The sequence below is a fragment of the Hippopotamus amphibius genome, chromosome 12, assembly GCF_030028045.1.
Source record: "Hippopotamus amphibius kiboko isolate mHipAmp2 chromosome 12, mHipAmp2.hap2, whole genome shotgun sequence".
In the NCBI taxonomy this organism is placed as follows: Eukaryota; Metazoa; Chordata; class Mammalia; order Artiodactyla; family Hippopotamidae; genus Hippopotamus; species Hippopotamus amphibius.
In genome coordinates this window covers 98,821,716-98,838,733 of record NC_080197.1, presented here as the reverse complement: position 1 = coordinate 98,838,733, position 17,018 = coordinate 98,821,716, and the positions used below count along the sequence as shown (strand labels likewise).

Sequence of the window (17,018 nt, the reverse complement as noted above, 5' to 3'; positions counted from 1 at the left end):
ACTACAACCTTAGGTTAGTCTCCCTAAATTGAAAAAAAATTAAAGACCCATCTACAAAATCCAGAAGTTTGGGAACCACTACATCACACAAATCTGTATTTTATTTATTTATTTTTTTTAGGCGCACGGGCTTAGTTGCTCCATGGCATGTGGAATCTTCCCAGGGCAGGGCTCGAACCCGTGTCCCCTGCATTGGCAGGTGGATTCTTTACCACTGCGCCACCTAGGACGTCCACAAATCTGTATTTTAAAACAAAGCAAACAGAACAAAACAAAACAACAACCCAAAAAAACCCTGTCCAGAAGGTCATCGGTTAAAAAAATGTTGAGAACTTAACTGCTGATTGTTGAATAAAGTTGTAGAACTGCTTTCACGTCTTTTTTTTTTTTCCCAGCTTTGCATCTTGATTTTCCTTCAGCATAGCAGGCTTGTGTATCTTAAAGCAGTTCCCAATTATGGGATCATTGGAGGAGTGTTTCCTGAACACCGTGCCTGTGCTGCTGCTTCCTCGCCCCCGCCGTTGTTTTGAGCATTTGGACAGGGCCTAAGCAGGTGTTCTGAGGTGGTTTTGAAATGCAGCCTGGCTTGAGAATGACTTTTTAGGTAGTTGGGACATTGAGGATATAATGTTAATGCTTTTACTTGCATGCTTTGTTAATTCTAAGATAACATTTTTTCAGAAAAGAAAAAGAGAAAATTTATTTTTTCTTTTTCTATTGGTTCTTTGGCAAACCAGAATAACTGTTTTTCCTGTTTTGCCTTTGTTCTGGGTCAAAGAAGAGGCATGGGGAGAATTATTTTCAAAGTAGAAAACTCAGGAAGGAGAATAAAGGAGAATAAATTGGAACAAAGAGAAATTAAAGGCTTGTGTATGTCTGTTCTGTCCCGTTGTCTGGAAATAGCACTTGTGGTTTCTCCTTTTCCCTCTTTGTAGGAGGAAAGAATTTGGTGGAGGTCACTATAGTGAACCCTGTGCTTAGTCATTAGCTGGGGGGCTGCTTGGGAAGAGTAGGGATGAGGTGGGTCCTGGAGGTGCTGTCAGCTAACTGGATTCTTTGCAGCTGGATGAAAAGTTCTTTCTTGAATCCGAGGGGGCACCACCATGGCTGCCACAGTATCCTTGCCCTTATTTTTCGGATGAGGAGGCTAAGACTGACTTGGTGAGTAATAAATAGACAGGTAGGCAGTGAAGCCAGGACTCTCACCCCACCTTCTGACCACTGTACTGTTCTAAGTTGCGTTTCACAGTTTTTACTGGATGCCTATGCTGTGAAAGAAATTCAGTGCCTTCAGAAATGCATAAAACAGCATTTAGTAGAGGAGGAAAGATGTCTTCTAGGTAGTTGTAACGTAAAGAAGTAGTTCAGTGCTGGAGAGTCCATGCAGAGTGATGCATGCCGTCAGATCCTGTCCTGCTGTAGGCTATCAGGGAGAGCTTTGTGGAGGCGTGGCATCGGAGCTAGCTACACCTTGAAGGTCAGATAAGGAGGGGGACCTTCCAGAAGGAGGGAGCAAGGTTTGGAGAGTGCTAGGGGGCTCTGTGTCTTGGAAGGTATATGTTTATGTTTCTGAGTTGGGGGGCTAGATAGCCAGAGGAGGCAACTAAGACATGGATCTAAGAAGTGGTGCATTGGATGGCTGTGTGTGATGTAAATGAAGACCGATGATCAGATTATAAGTGGTCTAGGAGAGCAAGGTGAGTAGCTTCTAGTTAACTAGATGAAAAGAGAGTGAACTTTTAAATTTTCTCTCCCTGGATGATTTTTTTAATAGTCTGCTTCTACCAGTGAGGGCTGAACTCCTGTTTAGAGCTCTTTTATTCCAGTTCTAATGAATAGGCCCGAGACTGCCAGTTTGCCTCAGGTAAACCCAGCTTGCCTGGGAGCCTTACAATAGTCATCTGACGCATTTCTTCCTCTGCTTTGCCGTTGCTCTCTGGTTTTGTCAAAACTGCAGGGGATTAAAACCTGAAGTCCTATGCTGCTTACATAACCTCTTCCCCTCTCATCTGCAGGATGCTCCTTCCCTATCTCCTTTCCCTTCCTGCTTTTATTTCAGTAACCAAGTAACGATAGTTTCCACCTCAGTTATTTTTGCCTTTCAGGTAAAATGATGTGTTAAAAGCAGAGGTTTGAATGCTGCTCTGGGGCCAGTTTTACAAATATTGAATCTTGTCTGCTGTGTGAATTGGTCTGCTCTGTGTGTGTGTGTGTGTGTGTGTGTGTGTGTGTGTGTGTGTACACACCAGTGGTCTGTCTGGAAAAGCTAGATGTATTTTTTTTTTTCAGCTAGCTCTCTCTTGGAGGAGAGTCAGAGATCTCACACACTCACCTGCCTCACTGGAGCCCAGGTCTTAGGGTCTGCAGGTCCCATGAGAAAGGGCAACGAAGGGAGCAGCACTGGGTAGGGGACGGGAAAGCAGCAGCCTGGAGAAGTAGCCCAGTTACATAAAGGCAGGGAGGTAACGTCAGGCATTAAACCTTGGTCCATTGTTCACGGCCCATTTCCTGTGGGGGAACAGGGGTAGATTCAGGGCTGGAGGTACCTCTGGAACAGGGAAGGGTGTTTTTAGAGGAAGCTACTCTGCACTGAGAGTGTGGCTGAATGTGATAAGGGGACAAGATTGAGGGATATTGCCGACTTTCCACGGGAGCAGGGGAATGAATGTAGTGTGTGTGTGTTGGGGGGGGGGGTGTTACTAGTGTCAGGTTCTCCATATCCAGGATCTGTGCCTGCTTGATTATCTGATGAGGATTTAGCGATCTTAATAAAAGGGGACATGCTTCAGAAAAGGAAGATGGTTCTTCGGTGGAGAGGGACAAGGAGTTTAACTAGTTCCCACTTACTTCTTTTCCTCACCCATTCTGTTAGGTGCTAGCTTCTACTAAGATCACCAAAATTTAAGAGTAACTTTGGGGAAGAGAGTGAAGAACTTTCTCTACACATCTCCAGGGCCTCAGAAGCCTCAGGGCTCCTGGGATATATCAGATCTTCAGTGGGATCACTGTATGGTCAGAACCGGGTGTCCTTGGTTCTTGTGGCACAGAAGAGCTGGAACTCTGTGTGTGGAAGGTGGAGGGGGACTGGGTCCAGCAATTTTTTTAATTAATTTTTTTTTTTTGGCCGCACTGCGCGGCTTGTAGGATCTTAGTTCCCCAACCAGGGATTGAACCTGGGCCCTTAGCAGTGAAAGCACTAAGTCCTAACCACTGGACCGCCAGGGAATTCCCCCAGCAGTTTTACGGGAGAGGGAAGCCTGTTCCCCCGCCTTCTCACAAGGCTGCAGAGCTTTCTTGGTGAAATTCTCGGGGTTGATGCCCTTCGCTAACTAACCTTTCTTTCTACTAAGTTATCTAGACTCTGAAACAAACTGTTTCTACAGTTTCAGACCCAAATTAGAAGATGGGATGGCTTAATTCTTAGGCTTGGAGCTTCCTTGGTAGACATCTTAAGCTAAAGCTTTCCCTGGGACTGGGAGCAGCACGGTTGGTGCTGACACAAGTGAGGCATTTGAGGCCCTTGTTTAGCATACGCAGATCGTTAGGGCTCTGGCTGCTCCCCTCTCCCTTTTATGGGGAGGACCCAGCATTTGTTATCTTTCCTTGTCTCTATAGACCTCGTCATTTCTGTCTTCCTCGGCTCCACCTGCCTTTCCTCTCTGACAGCTGGTCCACCGACGTATGGACTTGTACATGATGAATTGTGAACTTCTAGCCACATGCAGTGCCCTCGGGTACTTGGAGGGAGACACTTACCACAAGGAGCCAGACTGCTTAGGTGAGTCCCTTTTTGAGGTAACAGGTTAAAAAACAAAGCAAAACAAACAAAAAAACTTGCTTGAGTTGAGGTCTTTTGAATTTCTCAAGCCATGGGTATGAAAAGCACATGGGCCTGGGTGGAGCTTCTTCCAGGGTTCCGTGTAAGTGTTTATTCTGCCCCTGAAGAGAGTGTGAAGGACTTGATCCGCTACTTGAGGCACGAGGATGAGACTCGAGATGTGCGGCAGCAGCTGGGGGCGGCGCAGATCCTGCAGCGCGACCTCCTCCCCATCCTCACCCAGCACCGCCAGGACCAGCCTCTCTTTGACGCCGTTATCAGGTGCTTCTCCAGCTTTTTCTTTTCTTTAAGGGACGTATAGTCGATTTACAGGGCTGTGTTCATTTCTGCTGTACAGCAGAGCGATTCAGTTACACATAAACACATTCTTCTTAATATTTTTTCCATTAGGATTTGTCACAGGATATCGGATATAGTTCCCTGTGCTCTGCAGTAGGACCTGGTTGTGGATTCCCCAGCTTTTTTTTTTTTTTTTTTTAAGGCGCACGGGCTTAGTTGCTCCGCGGCATGTGGAATCTTCCCAGGGCAGGGCTCGAACCCATGTCCCCTGCATTGGCAGGCGGATTCTTTACCACTGGGCCACCTAGGAAGTCCTTCCCCAGCTTTTTAACACGTACTGTGGGCCAGCCTTTGGTGTTTGTTCCTGGTGAGGAAACGTAACAGCTTCTCCCTCCTTCATGGTCTCCCCAGGCTGTTGGTGAACTTGACACAACCAGCCTTGCTCTGCTTTGGCAGCGTGCCCAAGGAGCCCAGCTTCCGGCACCACTTCCTGCAGGTGCTAGCCTACTTGCAGGCCTACAAAGAGGTGAGGTTTTCCTCCGGAACCCCCGGGGCAGCGTTTGGGGGCGGTAGGGACGGAGAGGGTCGCGGCTGCTTAAGGTCCGCTCCCCCGTGTCACAGGCCTTTGGCAGTGAGAAGGCTTTTGGAGTCCTCAGTGAAACTCTGTATGAGCTGCTGCAGCTGGTGAGTCGCCACTTCACAAGATCCCAGGGAACCGTTAGCGCCCTGCTGCTCCTCTGGGCAGAGCCCCAGGTGGGGCGCCGGAACGTACAGGGTTTGGAGATATGGTCCCAGTCCTTGGGGGTACAAGTCCAGTCCACTGTCTCTGCTGCCTCAGGACTGCTTGAACTCTCCCTGTTCTTTCTTTTTAGTCCTGATTCTTCTCTGTGCCTCTATCCCCCTGACAGGGTAGACACCTGCCACCTTCCACAGGGAGTCTCTTCCTCTAACTCTCCTTCTTCTGACCAGGGCTGGGAGGAACGGCAGGAGGAAGACAACCTGCTGATTGAGCGGATCCTGCTGCTGGTCAGAAATATTCTCCATGTCCCAGCCGACCCTGACCAGGAGAAGGTGAGCTGGGCTTGTCTGAGTTCTTGTGCTCGGTTTGGTTGAGCCGCCCCTTTTCTCGCTGTTCTGTCCTCTGACGAGCCTGGGGCAGGGACCTCGGTCCAGGCGTGAGGTGGAGAACCTCGAGGCAGGGCCGTAGAACCGACCGACGTCCCCTTCTCCCCTCACGGCTCGCTGCTCAGAGGATCGACGATGAGGCCAGTGCCCACGACCGGCTCCTCTGGGCGATTCACCTCAGTGGCCTGGATGACCTGCTCCTCTTCCTGGCCAGCTCAACTGCAGAGCAGCAGTGGAGCCTCCATGTGCTGGAGGTTATCTCCCTTATGTTTCGTGACCAGGTGAGACCTTGACCTGTGGCCGCAGTCCCTTCCCTCGTGTCCTTTTTGCTATGCGGCCAGAATTGCTCTCGTATCATGACTGAACTATCTGGGTAAGGCAGATGACGAGTGGGATGGCCGTGTCTTTTTTTTTTTTTTAAGATTTATTTATTATTTATTTATTTATTTTTGGCTGTGTTGGGTCGTCGTTGCTGCACGCAGGCTTTCTCTAGTTGTAGCAAGCAGGGGCTACTCTATGTTGTGGTGCGTGGGCTTCGCATTGCAGTGGCTTCTCTTGTTCCAGAGCATGGGCTCTAGGCGTATGGGCTTCAGTCGTTGTGGTGTGTGGGCTCAGTAGTTGTGGCACACGGGCTTCGTTGCTCTGCGGCATGTGTAATCTTCCCAGAGCAGGGAGCCAACCCGTGTCCCGTGCATTGGCAGGCGGATTCTTAACCACTGTGCTACCAGGGAAGTCCCCGGCCATGTCTTAAGTACAGGGTCCCATCAACAGTCCCATTTCCTTCATTCTTTCTGTCCCTACTAGAATAGGGAATGACCGTCCTTCTGACGCTTCCCTCCTTGTTCTAAATCTAGAACCCTGAGCAGCTTGCAGGAGTAGGGCAGGGACACTTAGCTCAGGAGCGGAGGACAGATGTGGCAGAACTAGAGGTGTTGCGCCAGAGAGAGATGGCAGAAAAGAAGACTCGAGCCCTGCAGCGAGGCAATAGGTGAGTGACGGAGAGCCTCTACCCGGTTCCCACTCCTGCACTACGGAATGCTAGGGCTTGGGCCAAATGCTAAGACACTGGTGACTAGAGAGCACTTTGCAGTTACAGCATGCTCTGATGTGCTGCTGAAAAAGAATGGGGATGGAGCCTCCAGAGGATTGAGGAATCACCCTGGACTTTTTTTTTTCTCTGCAGGCATTCTCGATTTGGGGGCTCCTACATTGTCCAGGGCTTGAAATCCATTGGGGAGAGGGACGTCATCTTTCACAAAGGCCTCCACAACGTGAGTAAGCCCCCGCTGGGGGTAGGAACGTTGTGCAGCGGCGGGCTGACGGAGGATAAGCATCTCTGGAAGTAAAGCGTCTCTGTGCCTGAGCTTAGAAAGTTGGAGACCTGAGAGAAGTAGAGCTGTAGGCATGGTCTTTGCTTGCATCTTCACTTAGTACCAGAGGGAGAACACCTTCTACACGTTTCTTCTGAGAGAACGGCAATACCAAGGATGTGGAAAGAGCTGCTGGGGAGGGAGGTGGTTAGGAGTAATTCTAACCCCCTCAATCTACATCCCCAGCTCCAAAACTACACTTCGGATTTGGGAAAGCAGCCCCGACGGGTGCCTAAACGTCGCCAGGCTGCCCCGGAGCTGTCTGTTCAGCGTCGCTCTGCCCTCAATGTGAGACTCTTCCTCAGAGACTTCTGCTCTGAGTTCCTAGAGAACTGTTACAACCGGCTCATGGGCTCGGTGAAGGTGAGAGCCCAGGAAGGATGGAGTAGAGAGGTGTTTGGGGCAGTGGCGGTTAAGAAGGGGAAGCTGGGGAGGAGCCCAAGGGAAACGGACTGTGGACCGTGGACTAGTAGGTGGGAAGGGTATAGGGTGCCCCTGAGACGTGGCGATGAAGTCAGAAGGGAGTGGGTTATTGATAAGACAAAACAGGCTCTAGCGAAGTTGCCCCAGAGGAAGGGGAAAGGAATGTGGGGAGAATGAGAGAGAGATGGGAGTTTGGGTCCTAGAGCGTTGTTATAGTGGTGTCCAGGGTCCACCTGGTCATCATAGGACAGGAGGAAGCCGGAAGCCCTGAGGTCATGAAGTGGTCTGTCTTTCCTGACATCAGGACCACCTGCTTCGGGAAAAGGCTCAGCAGCACGATGAGACCTACTACCTGTGGGCCTTGGCTTTCTTCATGGCCTTCAACCGAGCTGCCTCCTTCCGGCCAGGCCTGGTCTCTGAGACCCTCAGTGTCCGCACCTTCCACTTCATTGAGCAGAACCTCACCAACTACTATGAGATGATGCTGACCGACCGCAAGGAAGCCGCCTCCTGGGCACGCCGGTGAGTGGGAGGGAGAACCAGGTCAGAGCGGGCATCTTGGCCAGGCTGGGAATCTGGATGCTGCTTTCTGTCCTGGTTCAGGCTTCAGGTGCTCGGCTAGGGAGCAGGGACCGGCTGCGTCATTCAGTTTTTGACGGAACGATCATATTTTGGGGGGTGAGGGTGCAAAGGGGTGATACTGTTTCCATGAACCAAGGTCCTACGTTGTCCTCCATCTCACCTGTCTCCCTCTCGCAGTATGCACCTGGCTCTGAAGGCCTATCAGGAGCTGCTGGCCACGGTGAATGAGATGGACGTGTCCCCAGACGAGGCTGTGAGAGAGAGCAGCCGCATCATCAAGAGTGAGGCCTGGCCTGGTCTCTGATCCCGCCTTCCCCGCCTCTCCACCTGGATCTCACCCTTCCCAGTCCCAGCTTCAGCCCTTTCTCCTTTCCCCAAGCTTTCCAGACCAGTGCTTGTATTTCTTCCTCTTCCCTGTTTCTAGACAACATCTTCTATGTGATGGAGTACCGAGAGCTCTTCCTGGCGCTCTTTCGGAAGTTTGATGAGAGATGCCAGCCCTGCTCTTTTCTTCGTGACCTGGTAGAAACCACCCACCTCTTCCTTAAGATGTTGGAGCGCTTCTCTCGGAGCCGTGGGAATCTGATGGTGCAGGTACTGGGCAGCCCAGGGTGTGGAAAGAGCTGGGGGGCAGAGGTGAAGGACGGGCCTCTTTCTCCTCACATTTTCTGTAGCTTAAGCTGACCTGTTAGAACGACTCTGAACTAAGGGCAAGAGTTTTGTTGGTGTTGCCAGCGTAGGTCTGCCTTGTGAGTTTCCTCCCATTAGATGAATCCCTGATCTACCATAAATATCTTAATTCATTCAGGAAACACTTATTAAACACCTGCTCTGTGCTAAATAAGCACGTAGACTCTGGGGGTTCATAATTGTAGAATTTAGTCGTTATGCTATGCTATTTCCTGGTTGTACTTCAGAAGCACTGTAGTGAGATACAAAGGACCCTACGTTAAAAGTCAGAGGTCTAAAAATAAAAAAAAAAAAATACAAAAAAGAAAAAAAAAAAAAAAAAGTCAGAGGTCTGGGCACTTCCCTGGTGGTCCAGTGGTGAGACTCCGTGCTTTCACTTCCAAGGCCGGGGTTCGATCCCTGGTTGGGGAACTAAGATTCCACATGCCGCATGGCATGGCCCAAAAAAAAAAAAAAGAAGCAAGAAATCAGAGGTCTGGGATCTCATCCTGTGTTAGTTACGTTAGAATAGCTCACGCTGCTTAGGTGAGTCTCCAGATCTTTAAAGTTGGTTGTGATATCTACCCGTGAGCCTGAAATGAAATAATAAATGAAAAGTCTGGGACAAGAAGAAAACCTCAAGGCATTTCTATCCTGGGGACACAGGACTACTCTTTGTAAAAATTTTCCTATAATTTTATTTGCTACAGCTTAAAACTCAATCAGACCTGGACTTGAAAAGGGGCTGTAGTACCAAGGAGACTTTTCTAAAAGGTCTTTTCTAAAAGGAGCTCTGTTGTGTTATTAGTATTAATAGCTGCTGTTACTTAGCAAGTGTTTACTATGTCTCAGATGTGCTGAGGTTTTCCTGCAATCCTCACTGTAGCCCTAGGACACATGCACAGAGTGGTTAAGCAACTTGTCCAAGGTCTTGCTGGTAAATGGCAAGCGTCCATACTTAAATCCCGATCTGCTGGAATCCAAACTCATGTTCCTGACCTTTGGTGTTTATAAGTTTCTTGAATAAAACATGAACCTCACTCAGGGTCTCACAGCCCATCCTGTTTGCCCACAGTGAAGACTAGTTCACAGCTATGACTGGAGGAAGCGCGGGGTCAGGGTATTGACTCATCCTCCTGCTTTTTAGGAGAAAAAATTGTAGTTTACTTTTGCAGAGTGCTTTGCATTTTACAGAGCCTTTTCATGTAGAATTTTTTATCATCATAGCAAATCTGTTCATTCCATAGGCTTCTGCTTAAGGTATCACTGCCCCAAGAAATGAGTCACATGCCCTTCCTGTGTTTTGCCGTGGTGTTTTATGCTCAGCCACGTTCTAGGTCTTACCCACGCTGTAGTGTCGTTTACCTGTCTACTTACCTGTCTCCCCACTAGGCCACAAGCGCAAGGAAATGTGTTGCTGACTGCTGCTTCCCCATTGCCATCGAGTAGCACATAGTGGTCACTCTGTGAATGTCTAATTAATTCAGACATCTAATTAATTAGTTAGTAGAGGGCACATGGGAAAAGGCCTCCCTAGCTCTCCTAACACAGTTCTTTCTCCGTAGAACAAGCAAAAGAAGAGAAAGAAGAAAAAGAAGGCCCTAGATCAGTCCGCAGCCTCCAGTAATGTCCCCTACAGCCCGGAGGAACTGGAGGCTGTTTGGCCCTCCCTGGCTGAGCAGCTGCAGTGCTGTGCCCAGGTAAGTAGTGCCAGAAACCCTCTCTTGCTTGAGGGTAGTGCTCTGGGCAGGCTGTCTGGGTCCAACCCCATCCCCTCCACCCCTGCCCCAACTGTTCCCATAGCTTTAATAATTCCTATCTAGGGTCCTGAGCTCAGTTTGGACTCTGTGGTTCCCTTTGATGCGGCCTCAGAGGTGCCTGTGGAAGAACAACGGGCAGAAGCCATGGTGCGGCTCCAAGACTGTCTCCTGGCTGGTCAGGCCCCGCAGGCCCTGACTCTCCTTAGGTCTGCCCGGTAAGAGCCCCGCCTACCCATCCTCCTGCATCCAGCCCCTGGGATTTTGGGGGCAGGGAGTGGCTCTCACTGTGGCACAGGGTTCTCAGTCTTCAAAAGAGAGAAGTCTCCTCAGAAGCTCTGGGGTGCTGTACTGGGTCCTGAGTCCTAGCGAGTGTTGACTGCTTTATTGGGGAGGTTTATTGTTTGTTTTTGTTTCATTTTTGAGAAATATAAGCAAGGTTAGTTGTGGGGGAGAAAAGATAATTCTGTGAAGCCAAAATAGCTGTCATTAATGTTTTGATGAGTTATCTTCCAGAGTTTTTCCCTCTGTGTTACATATAGACATATCAGATACACCTTCTTTTTCAAAATCGAAATATTGCGATACTGATTTATAGTATTTTTTCACTTCTTAATATGTTGTGAGCATCATTTCTTTTTTTTTTTTTTTTTAATGTTTATTTATTTTGGCTGCGCTGGATCTTAGTTGCAGCATGTGGACTCTTAGTTATGGCATGCAAGAGAGATCTCGTTCCCCGACCAGGATTGAACCCGAGCCGCCTGTGTTGGGAGCTCAGAGCCTTAGCCACTGGACCACCAGGGAAGTCCAGTGAGCATCATTTCTCATCAGATATATTTCTGCAATTGTTAATGGCTTTAAAACACCATTGTGTGAATATGTACATTTGTTCAACTAAATGTCACGATTTAGATTATTTGCATTTTCTTTGTATATGATTTTCATTGCAGTGTGGCTTATGAAGGAAAATTTCCCTAGAGTCTTTGTTTCATCTTTGAGATAACAGTTTGCAGTCTCTTTCCAGCTGGAAAATAAAATGTCTAAATTCCTTCTCCCACTTCAAATTATAACTGAGGACTTCCCTGGTGGCGCAGTGGTTATGAATCCGCCTGCCAATGCAGGGGACATGGGTTTGATCCCTGGTCCAGGAAGATTCCACATGCTGGGGAGCAGCTAAGCCCGTGCACCACAACTGCTGTGCCCGTGTGCCACAACTACTGAAGCCCAGGTGCCTAGATCCCATGCTGCGCAACAAGGGAAGCCACCGCAATGAGAAGCCCTTGCACCACAACAAAGAGTAGCCCCTGCTCACCACAACTAGAGAAAGTCCGCACACAGCAACGAAGACCCAACACAGCCTAAATAAATAAATAAATAAAATTAAAAAAAGAAAAGCATTCCTTTAAAAACAAAAGCAAATTATAAAAAGCAAAAACAAATGAAATTCCCTCTGGTGAAAGCCGTTTTTCTCTCTGTGCTCCAGGGAGGTGTGGCCAGAAGGAGATGTGTTTGGCTCTCAGGACATTTCCCTAGAGGAGGAGATTCAGCTGCTGAAGCAGATCCTCTGGGCCCCGCTTCCCCGTGAGTCTCCATTTCCCTCTCATCTCTCCCCTTCCAGCTCTTCTCTAGCGCCAGTGTCACAGACACCCAGTAATCCTCACTCTTTCTATAGGGCTGCAGGGGCCAGAGGCACAAGGGGCGGAGGAAGAAGATGAAGAAGAGGAGGAGGAGGAAGAGTTGCAAGTGGTCAAGGTGTCAGAGAAAGAATTTAACTTTCTGGACTACCTGAAACGGTGCGGGCCAAGAGGGTGGAGTTGGTGCCAGGGTGGAGACCGTGGGGCTGTGAGGACGAGCTGGGTCTTTCTCACGCTGACATCCTTTCACTCCCTGTCTCTGTGCAGCTTTGCAAATTCAACTGTGGTCCGAGCCTACGTGCTGCTGCTGCGGAGCTACAAGCAGAACAGCGCCCATACCAACCACTGTGTCGTCAAGATGCTGCACCGGCTGGCCCATGATCTCAAAATGGAAGCTCTGCTTTTCCAGCTTTCCCTCTTCTGCCTCTTCAATCGTCTGCTTGGTGACCCTGCAGCTGGGGCCTACAGAGTGAGGAGATACCAAGGACCAGGGGTCTGGAGGCGTAGGGGGGTCCTGGGGTAAAAGGAGGGGAGAAAACGTGTCCTGAGCAGTGTCAGGGCTGAGCGATGGGAGGACGGTGAGGCAGTAGACAGGCAGGTTGAGGGAGCTGCACAGAGAAGGATAGAAGAAGCTGAGCGAGGAGGGGACAGCTTGGAACAGGCATAGAAAAAAACCCTAGAGGCCCACGTTTATATACATTTAGGCCACAGGCCTCACAGCAGCCTCCCTCTCCTACAGGAGCTAGTGACTTTTGCCAAATACCTCCTGGGCAAATTCTTCGCATTGGCTGCAGTCAACCCAAAAGCCTTTGTGGAGCTGCTGTTCTGGAAGAACACAGCTGTGGTTCGAGAGATGACTGAGGGCTACGGCTCTCTGGACAGCGGGTGAGCTTGAGGAGGGGAAGGCTGGGCGGTGGTGTAGGGGGGAGTTGACACAGTCGCAGAGTGTCAGAGCTGCCAGACCAGGTGGCATAACCTTCCTTTCCCTTTCATAGATGAGAAAACAAGCCCTGAAGGTGGAATGCTTTACCTGAGGTCACCCAAGAGAGGACTTGGGATTGAGCCTGTCTCCTGTCTACTCTGGTTTCCTTCTCCTTCACCAGCCTTTGGGGTGGGGTGGGTGTCAGAGTGGCGTGCCCCCCCAGAGAGAGTCTGTATGTGCCTTATCCCAAGCCACAAGGATGCCTGGAAATGTCTCTCCTCTTTCCCTGAGTATCTCAGCTCCTCTCTCTTTCCTATAAGACTCTCATCCCCTGCAGTGTCAGGTTCCATGGGCCCAGCCTAGAAAATCTTAGTTTGACTTTTGGCTTCTTAAGTGGAAGGAGAGGGAGAGAAAGGAAACACACCTTAGGCCTCTGCTAGCTGGCTGCTTTGAGGTACCTGCGTTACCCTTATTCCTTTTAAAAGAGAAGGCCCTTGGTCTCTTTTTGAGCCAACACCCTGCATGCTCCCTTTCTCCTTCCCCCATTTAGATCTTCTAGTCGCAGACCCCCGGTGTGGAGCCCAGAGGAGGAGGCCCAGCTTCAGGAACTGTACCTTGCCCATAAGGATGTGGAAGGTATGAGGCCTTGAGGTCCGAAGAGCACGAGGAGGGCAGTCTGAGCTCTGGGACCCCTCTTCACTGCGTCGCTCCTCCTCCACCTCAGGTCAGGATGTGGTGGACACCATCTTGGCACACCTGAAAACCGCTCCTCGGACACGCAAGCAGGTCATCCACCATCTGGTACGGCTGGGACTGGCGGACAGCGTCAAGGACTTCCAGAGGTAGAGGCACATGCTCTGGAGAGAATCGAGGTGGGGAATCCACTCTTCACTCCCCGAGCTCCCCCTTCCACTGACACTCCCTGAACAGGAAAGGAACCCAGATTGTACTGTGGACAGAAGATCAGGAGCTGGAGCTGCAGCAGCTTTTTGAGGAATTCCAGGACTCTGATGGTAAGTGGGATGGACGCTTAGGGAACCTCTGAGATGAGAGCGAAGCTTTCCATTTCTTTTCCTCCTGCTTCTTGTTCCCAAAGAAGGCTTATCCTCTCCCTTCTGTCCACGTGCTCTATCAGTGGTGTCATTTTTGTTTGTTTGTTTTGAAATATATTTTTTCTTTTTTTATTATATGTTACAGGTGTACAATATAGTGATTCACTATAGTCACTAATTTTTAAAGGTTGCACTCCATTTATCATTGTTATAAAATATGGGCTCTGTTCCCCATAGTGTGCAATATATCCACGTAGCTGATTTTATACCTCTTCATCCCCTACCCCTGTATTGCTCCTTTCCCTTCCCTCTCCCCACTGGTAACCACGAGTTTGTTCTCTGTATCTGTGAGTCTGCTTCTTTTTTGTTATGTTCACTCATTTGTTTTATTTTTTAGATTCCACATATAAGGGATATCATATAATATTTCTCCTTCTCTGTCTTAATTTATTTCACTTAGCATAATGCTCTCCAGTCCATCCATGTTGCTGCAAATGGCAAAAATTCATTCTTTTTTATGGCTGAGTAGTATTCCTGTGTGTGTGTGTGTGTGTGTGTGTGTACGTGTGTGTGTGTGTGTACACACACCACATCTTCTTTATCCATTCATCTGTTTATGGACACTTAGGTTGCTTTTATACCTTGGCAATTGTAAATGATGCTGCCATGAACATTGGGGTACACATATCTTTTCAGGGTCGTGTTTTTGTTTATTTGTTGGGATATATTCCCAGGAGTGGAGTTGCTGTGTCATATAATTCTAGTTTTAATTTTTTGAGAGACCTCCATACTGTTCTTTGTGGTGTCATTTTTGAGCAAATTGAGCCAGCCTCTTTGCAAAGACCTCTGTTTCCTTTACTAATCCCTTTCCCCTGTTGCTTCTGGGCAGTCACACTTTCTCTCTCTAGATGTCCTGGGTGGTATCATGAAGAACATCACAGCCAAACGCTCACGGGCCCGAATAGTGGATAAACTGCTGGCTCTGGGGCTGGTGGCGGAGCGGCGGGAGCTGTACAAGAAACGCCGGAAGAAGCTGGCACCCTCAGGCTTGGTAACAGTCTTACCCTGGCTCTGCCAGCTGGGCCTGTCCCCCTCCCCCCAAAGTAATCCTTAGACGTAGCCCACCCAAGTTCTGCCTGCCTCAGGCTCTTCTGAGTAGGTCCCGCCGGTGGGGTGGTCAGGAACCAGAGGACTCCATGGTTCTTCATCGTGTCTCCTTTGGTTCACTTCCCACCCCAATGAATGTTAGCCTAATGGAGAGGAGTCCTTGAACGATTTTTGCCAGGAAGATCTAGAAGAAGAGGAAGACCTGCCAGAGGAAGAGAGTGAAGAGGATGAAGAGAAAGAGGAGGGCTCAGAAGCAGAACAAGCCCAGGGTGGCTCCATCCTTCCACCTCAGACCCTTGGGCAAAGCCTGCATCAGGAAGGTGCGGGCTTGGCTGGGAGAGACGTCTCAGGTGGCAGGGCTGGTTGTATGGGCCAGTTATACGTGTCCACCTCCCCTTAGGCTTTTCTGCTCCCCTCCTGTGGCTCCAGAACTGCCTCCTTCGAGCAGCAGATGATCGGGAAGAGGTTGGTGAGTGGATAAATGACGAGGTTGGTGAGTGGATAAATGACGGTCTCAGGAGGACTGGGGTCCAGAGGCTGCCTGAGATCTGGCCGTGGGATGGGGGGCCAGTTCTTTCTTCACATCTTCACCACGTGACCATTGACCATGTCCTAGGCTGCTCCCAGGCAGTTCCCCTGGTGCCACTGACTGAAGAAAATGAGGAAGCAATGGAAAATGAACAGTTTCAGCAGCTGTTGCGAAAGCTAGGGGTTCGGCCTCCTGCCTCTGAGCAGGTAAATACCCCAGTTACAGCATCACCCAAAGATGCGGGTGCTGCTTTGAGACAGATCTCCTCCTCCTCGTTTCCTGTCATCTCTGACTGTGCCGCGGGCAGCAGCTGTCATGCTCCTCTTCCTCCCTCCAGAATTCCCTTCTCCTAAGTCCGTCTTCCACACTGCCCCCGAGTTATCTTTCTAAAATACAGTTTTGATTCTGTCACTTCCCTGATCAGAGCATTTGATGGTCCCCCACTGTTTGCAGGACAAAGTCCACAGCCTCCAAGTGGCGTGTCTGGCCTTGGCCAACCATCACAGTCTCACAGCCACGCCACCACACACCTGCCTTACACTGTAGTCATCCTGGGCTACTTCCCATCCTCCAAACAGTAGGCGTTTTCATACCTCCAAACAGTTGATCGTGCCAGTGCCCCTACTGGAAAGCTCCAGCCACTTACACAAGGTGGCAGGTCACCTGTCTTCCTGATGAACACTCTGCCCAACCTTCAAGAGTTACTTCAGTTGTCACTTCCTCAGAGAAGCAGTCTCCATCACTCCTTCAGCACCCCCAATACCAAAATGCACAGATATACCAGTCCCTCATACACAATGGCATGGTGTTTGCATATAACCTATGCGCATCATCTCTAGATTACTTGTAATACCTAATACAATGTAAATGCTATTATGTAAAGAGTTGCCAGTGTGCAGCAAATTCAAGTTTTACTTTTGGGGACTTTCTGGAATTTTTCATTTTTTTCCGCAATGTTTTTGACCCGCAGTTGATTGAATCCATGGATCTGAAACCCTCAGGTATGGAGGGCCAACTGTAATTATTTTGGTGGCTGTGATGTGTTCATTCCCTTAATGTAGCCCCAATCCTGTGGTGTTACAGTACATTGGTTCTCTCTCCCATTAGATTGTGAGTTCCTTGAGAGCAAGGATCATATCTGACTCACCTTTAGATCCCCAGGATCCGTTCATTTACTTATGTAATTACAGGTGTATTTATTGGGAACCTGGTGTATCAGGCACTGTGCTAGACATTGGGCACATACTGGATAAATGAGCAATAAGCAGAGTTCACAGCCTTTGTGGAGCTTCACCAATGTAGGCTCATATTTATTCAATGAATAATATCAAAATCTGGTGACCTAGAGGCTGCTCCTTTCCCACTACCCTCATTTTCAACGTCATTGCCCCGGTAGGAAACCTTCTGGCGAATTCCAGCCAAGCTGAATCCCACCCAGCTCCGAAGGATGGCAGCTTCTTTGAGCCAATCAGAGGAGGAGGAAAAGCTTCAGCCAGGGTTAGAACCTAAGGTCCCTGCAGAGCAAGGCCCTGAGGAGGAGCACCGACAGGAAGAGGCGCACCAACAGGAGGAGGAGCACAGAAAGGAGCACCGAGCACATGCCCTGAGGGCCCTCCTGTTAGCCCGGAAAAAGAAAGCAGGCCTGGTGTCCCCAGAGGGTAATAGCAGGACCATGTATCTATTGAGTACTTACTGCGTGGCAGCCATGTTGGTCAAGAGGGCTGATAGGGT

The 17,018-nt window shown here is 49.4% G+C and overlaps 1 protein-coding gene across 4 annotated transcripts in view; it reads left to right on the top strand.

Annotated features, from left to right (window-relative positions):
- The window catches only part of TIMELESS (timeless circadian regulator), a 38,180-nt gene that overhangs the window by 19,956 nt on the left and 1,206 nt on the right, over positions 1-17,018 (top strand). For 3 of the 4 annotated variants that reach the window (XM_057701129.1, XM_057701127.1, XM_057701126.1), the window contains exons 2-27: positions 3,616-3,778; positions 3,946-4,099; positions 4,529-4,643; positions 4,739-4,801; positions 5,087-5,188; positions 5,368-5,523; positions 6,097-6,230; positions 6,426-6,513; positions 6,799-6,975; positions 7,340-7,557; positions 7,795-7,898; positions 8,042-8,211; positions 9,852-9,986; positions 10,110-10,261; positions 11,527-11,624; positions 11,716-11,836; positions 11,945-12,146; positions 12,417-12,562; positions 13,150-13,235; positions 13,324-13,441; positions 13,530-13,612; positions 14,560-14,702; positions 14,901-15,078; positions 15,159-15,227; positions 15,375-15,493; positions 16,684-16,945. In XM_057701129.1, the coding sequence (XP_057557112.1) occupies positions 3,682-3,778; positions 3,946-4,099; positions 4,529-4,643; positions 4,739-4,801; positions 5,087-5,188; positions 5,368-5,523; positions 6,097-6,230; positions 6,426-6,513; positions 6,799-6,975; positions 7,340-7,557; positions 7,795-7,898; positions 8,042-8,211; positions 9,852-9,986; positions 10,110-10,261; positions 11,527-11,624; positions 11,716-11,836; positions 11,945-12,146; positions 12,417-12,562; positions 13,150-13,235; positions 13,324-13,441; positions 13,530-13,612; positions 14,560-14,702; positions 14,901-15,078; positions 15,159-15,227; positions 15,375-15,493; positions 16,684-16,945 (3,490 nt within the window). In that variant the 5' untranslated portion in view covers positions 3,616-3,681. Of the gene's footprint in view, positions 1-1,678; positions 1,698-3,615; positions 3,779-3,945; positions 4,100-4,528; positions 4,644-4,738; positions 4,802-5,086; positions 5,189-5,367; positions 5,524-6,096; positions 6,231-6,425; positions 6,514-6,798; positions 6,976-7,339; positions 7,558-7,794; positions 7,899-8,041; positions 8,212-9,851; positions 9,987-10,109; positions 10,262-11,526; positions 11,625-11,715; positions 11,837-11,944; positions 12,147-12,416; positions 12,563-13,149; positions 13,236-13,323; positions 13,442-13,529; positions 13,613-14,559; positions 14,703-14,900; positions 15,079-15,158; positions 15,228-15,374; positions 15,494-16,683; positions 16,946-17,018 lie in introns of those variants that run through there. The other variant, XM_057701128.1, reaches the window with a different exon arrangement.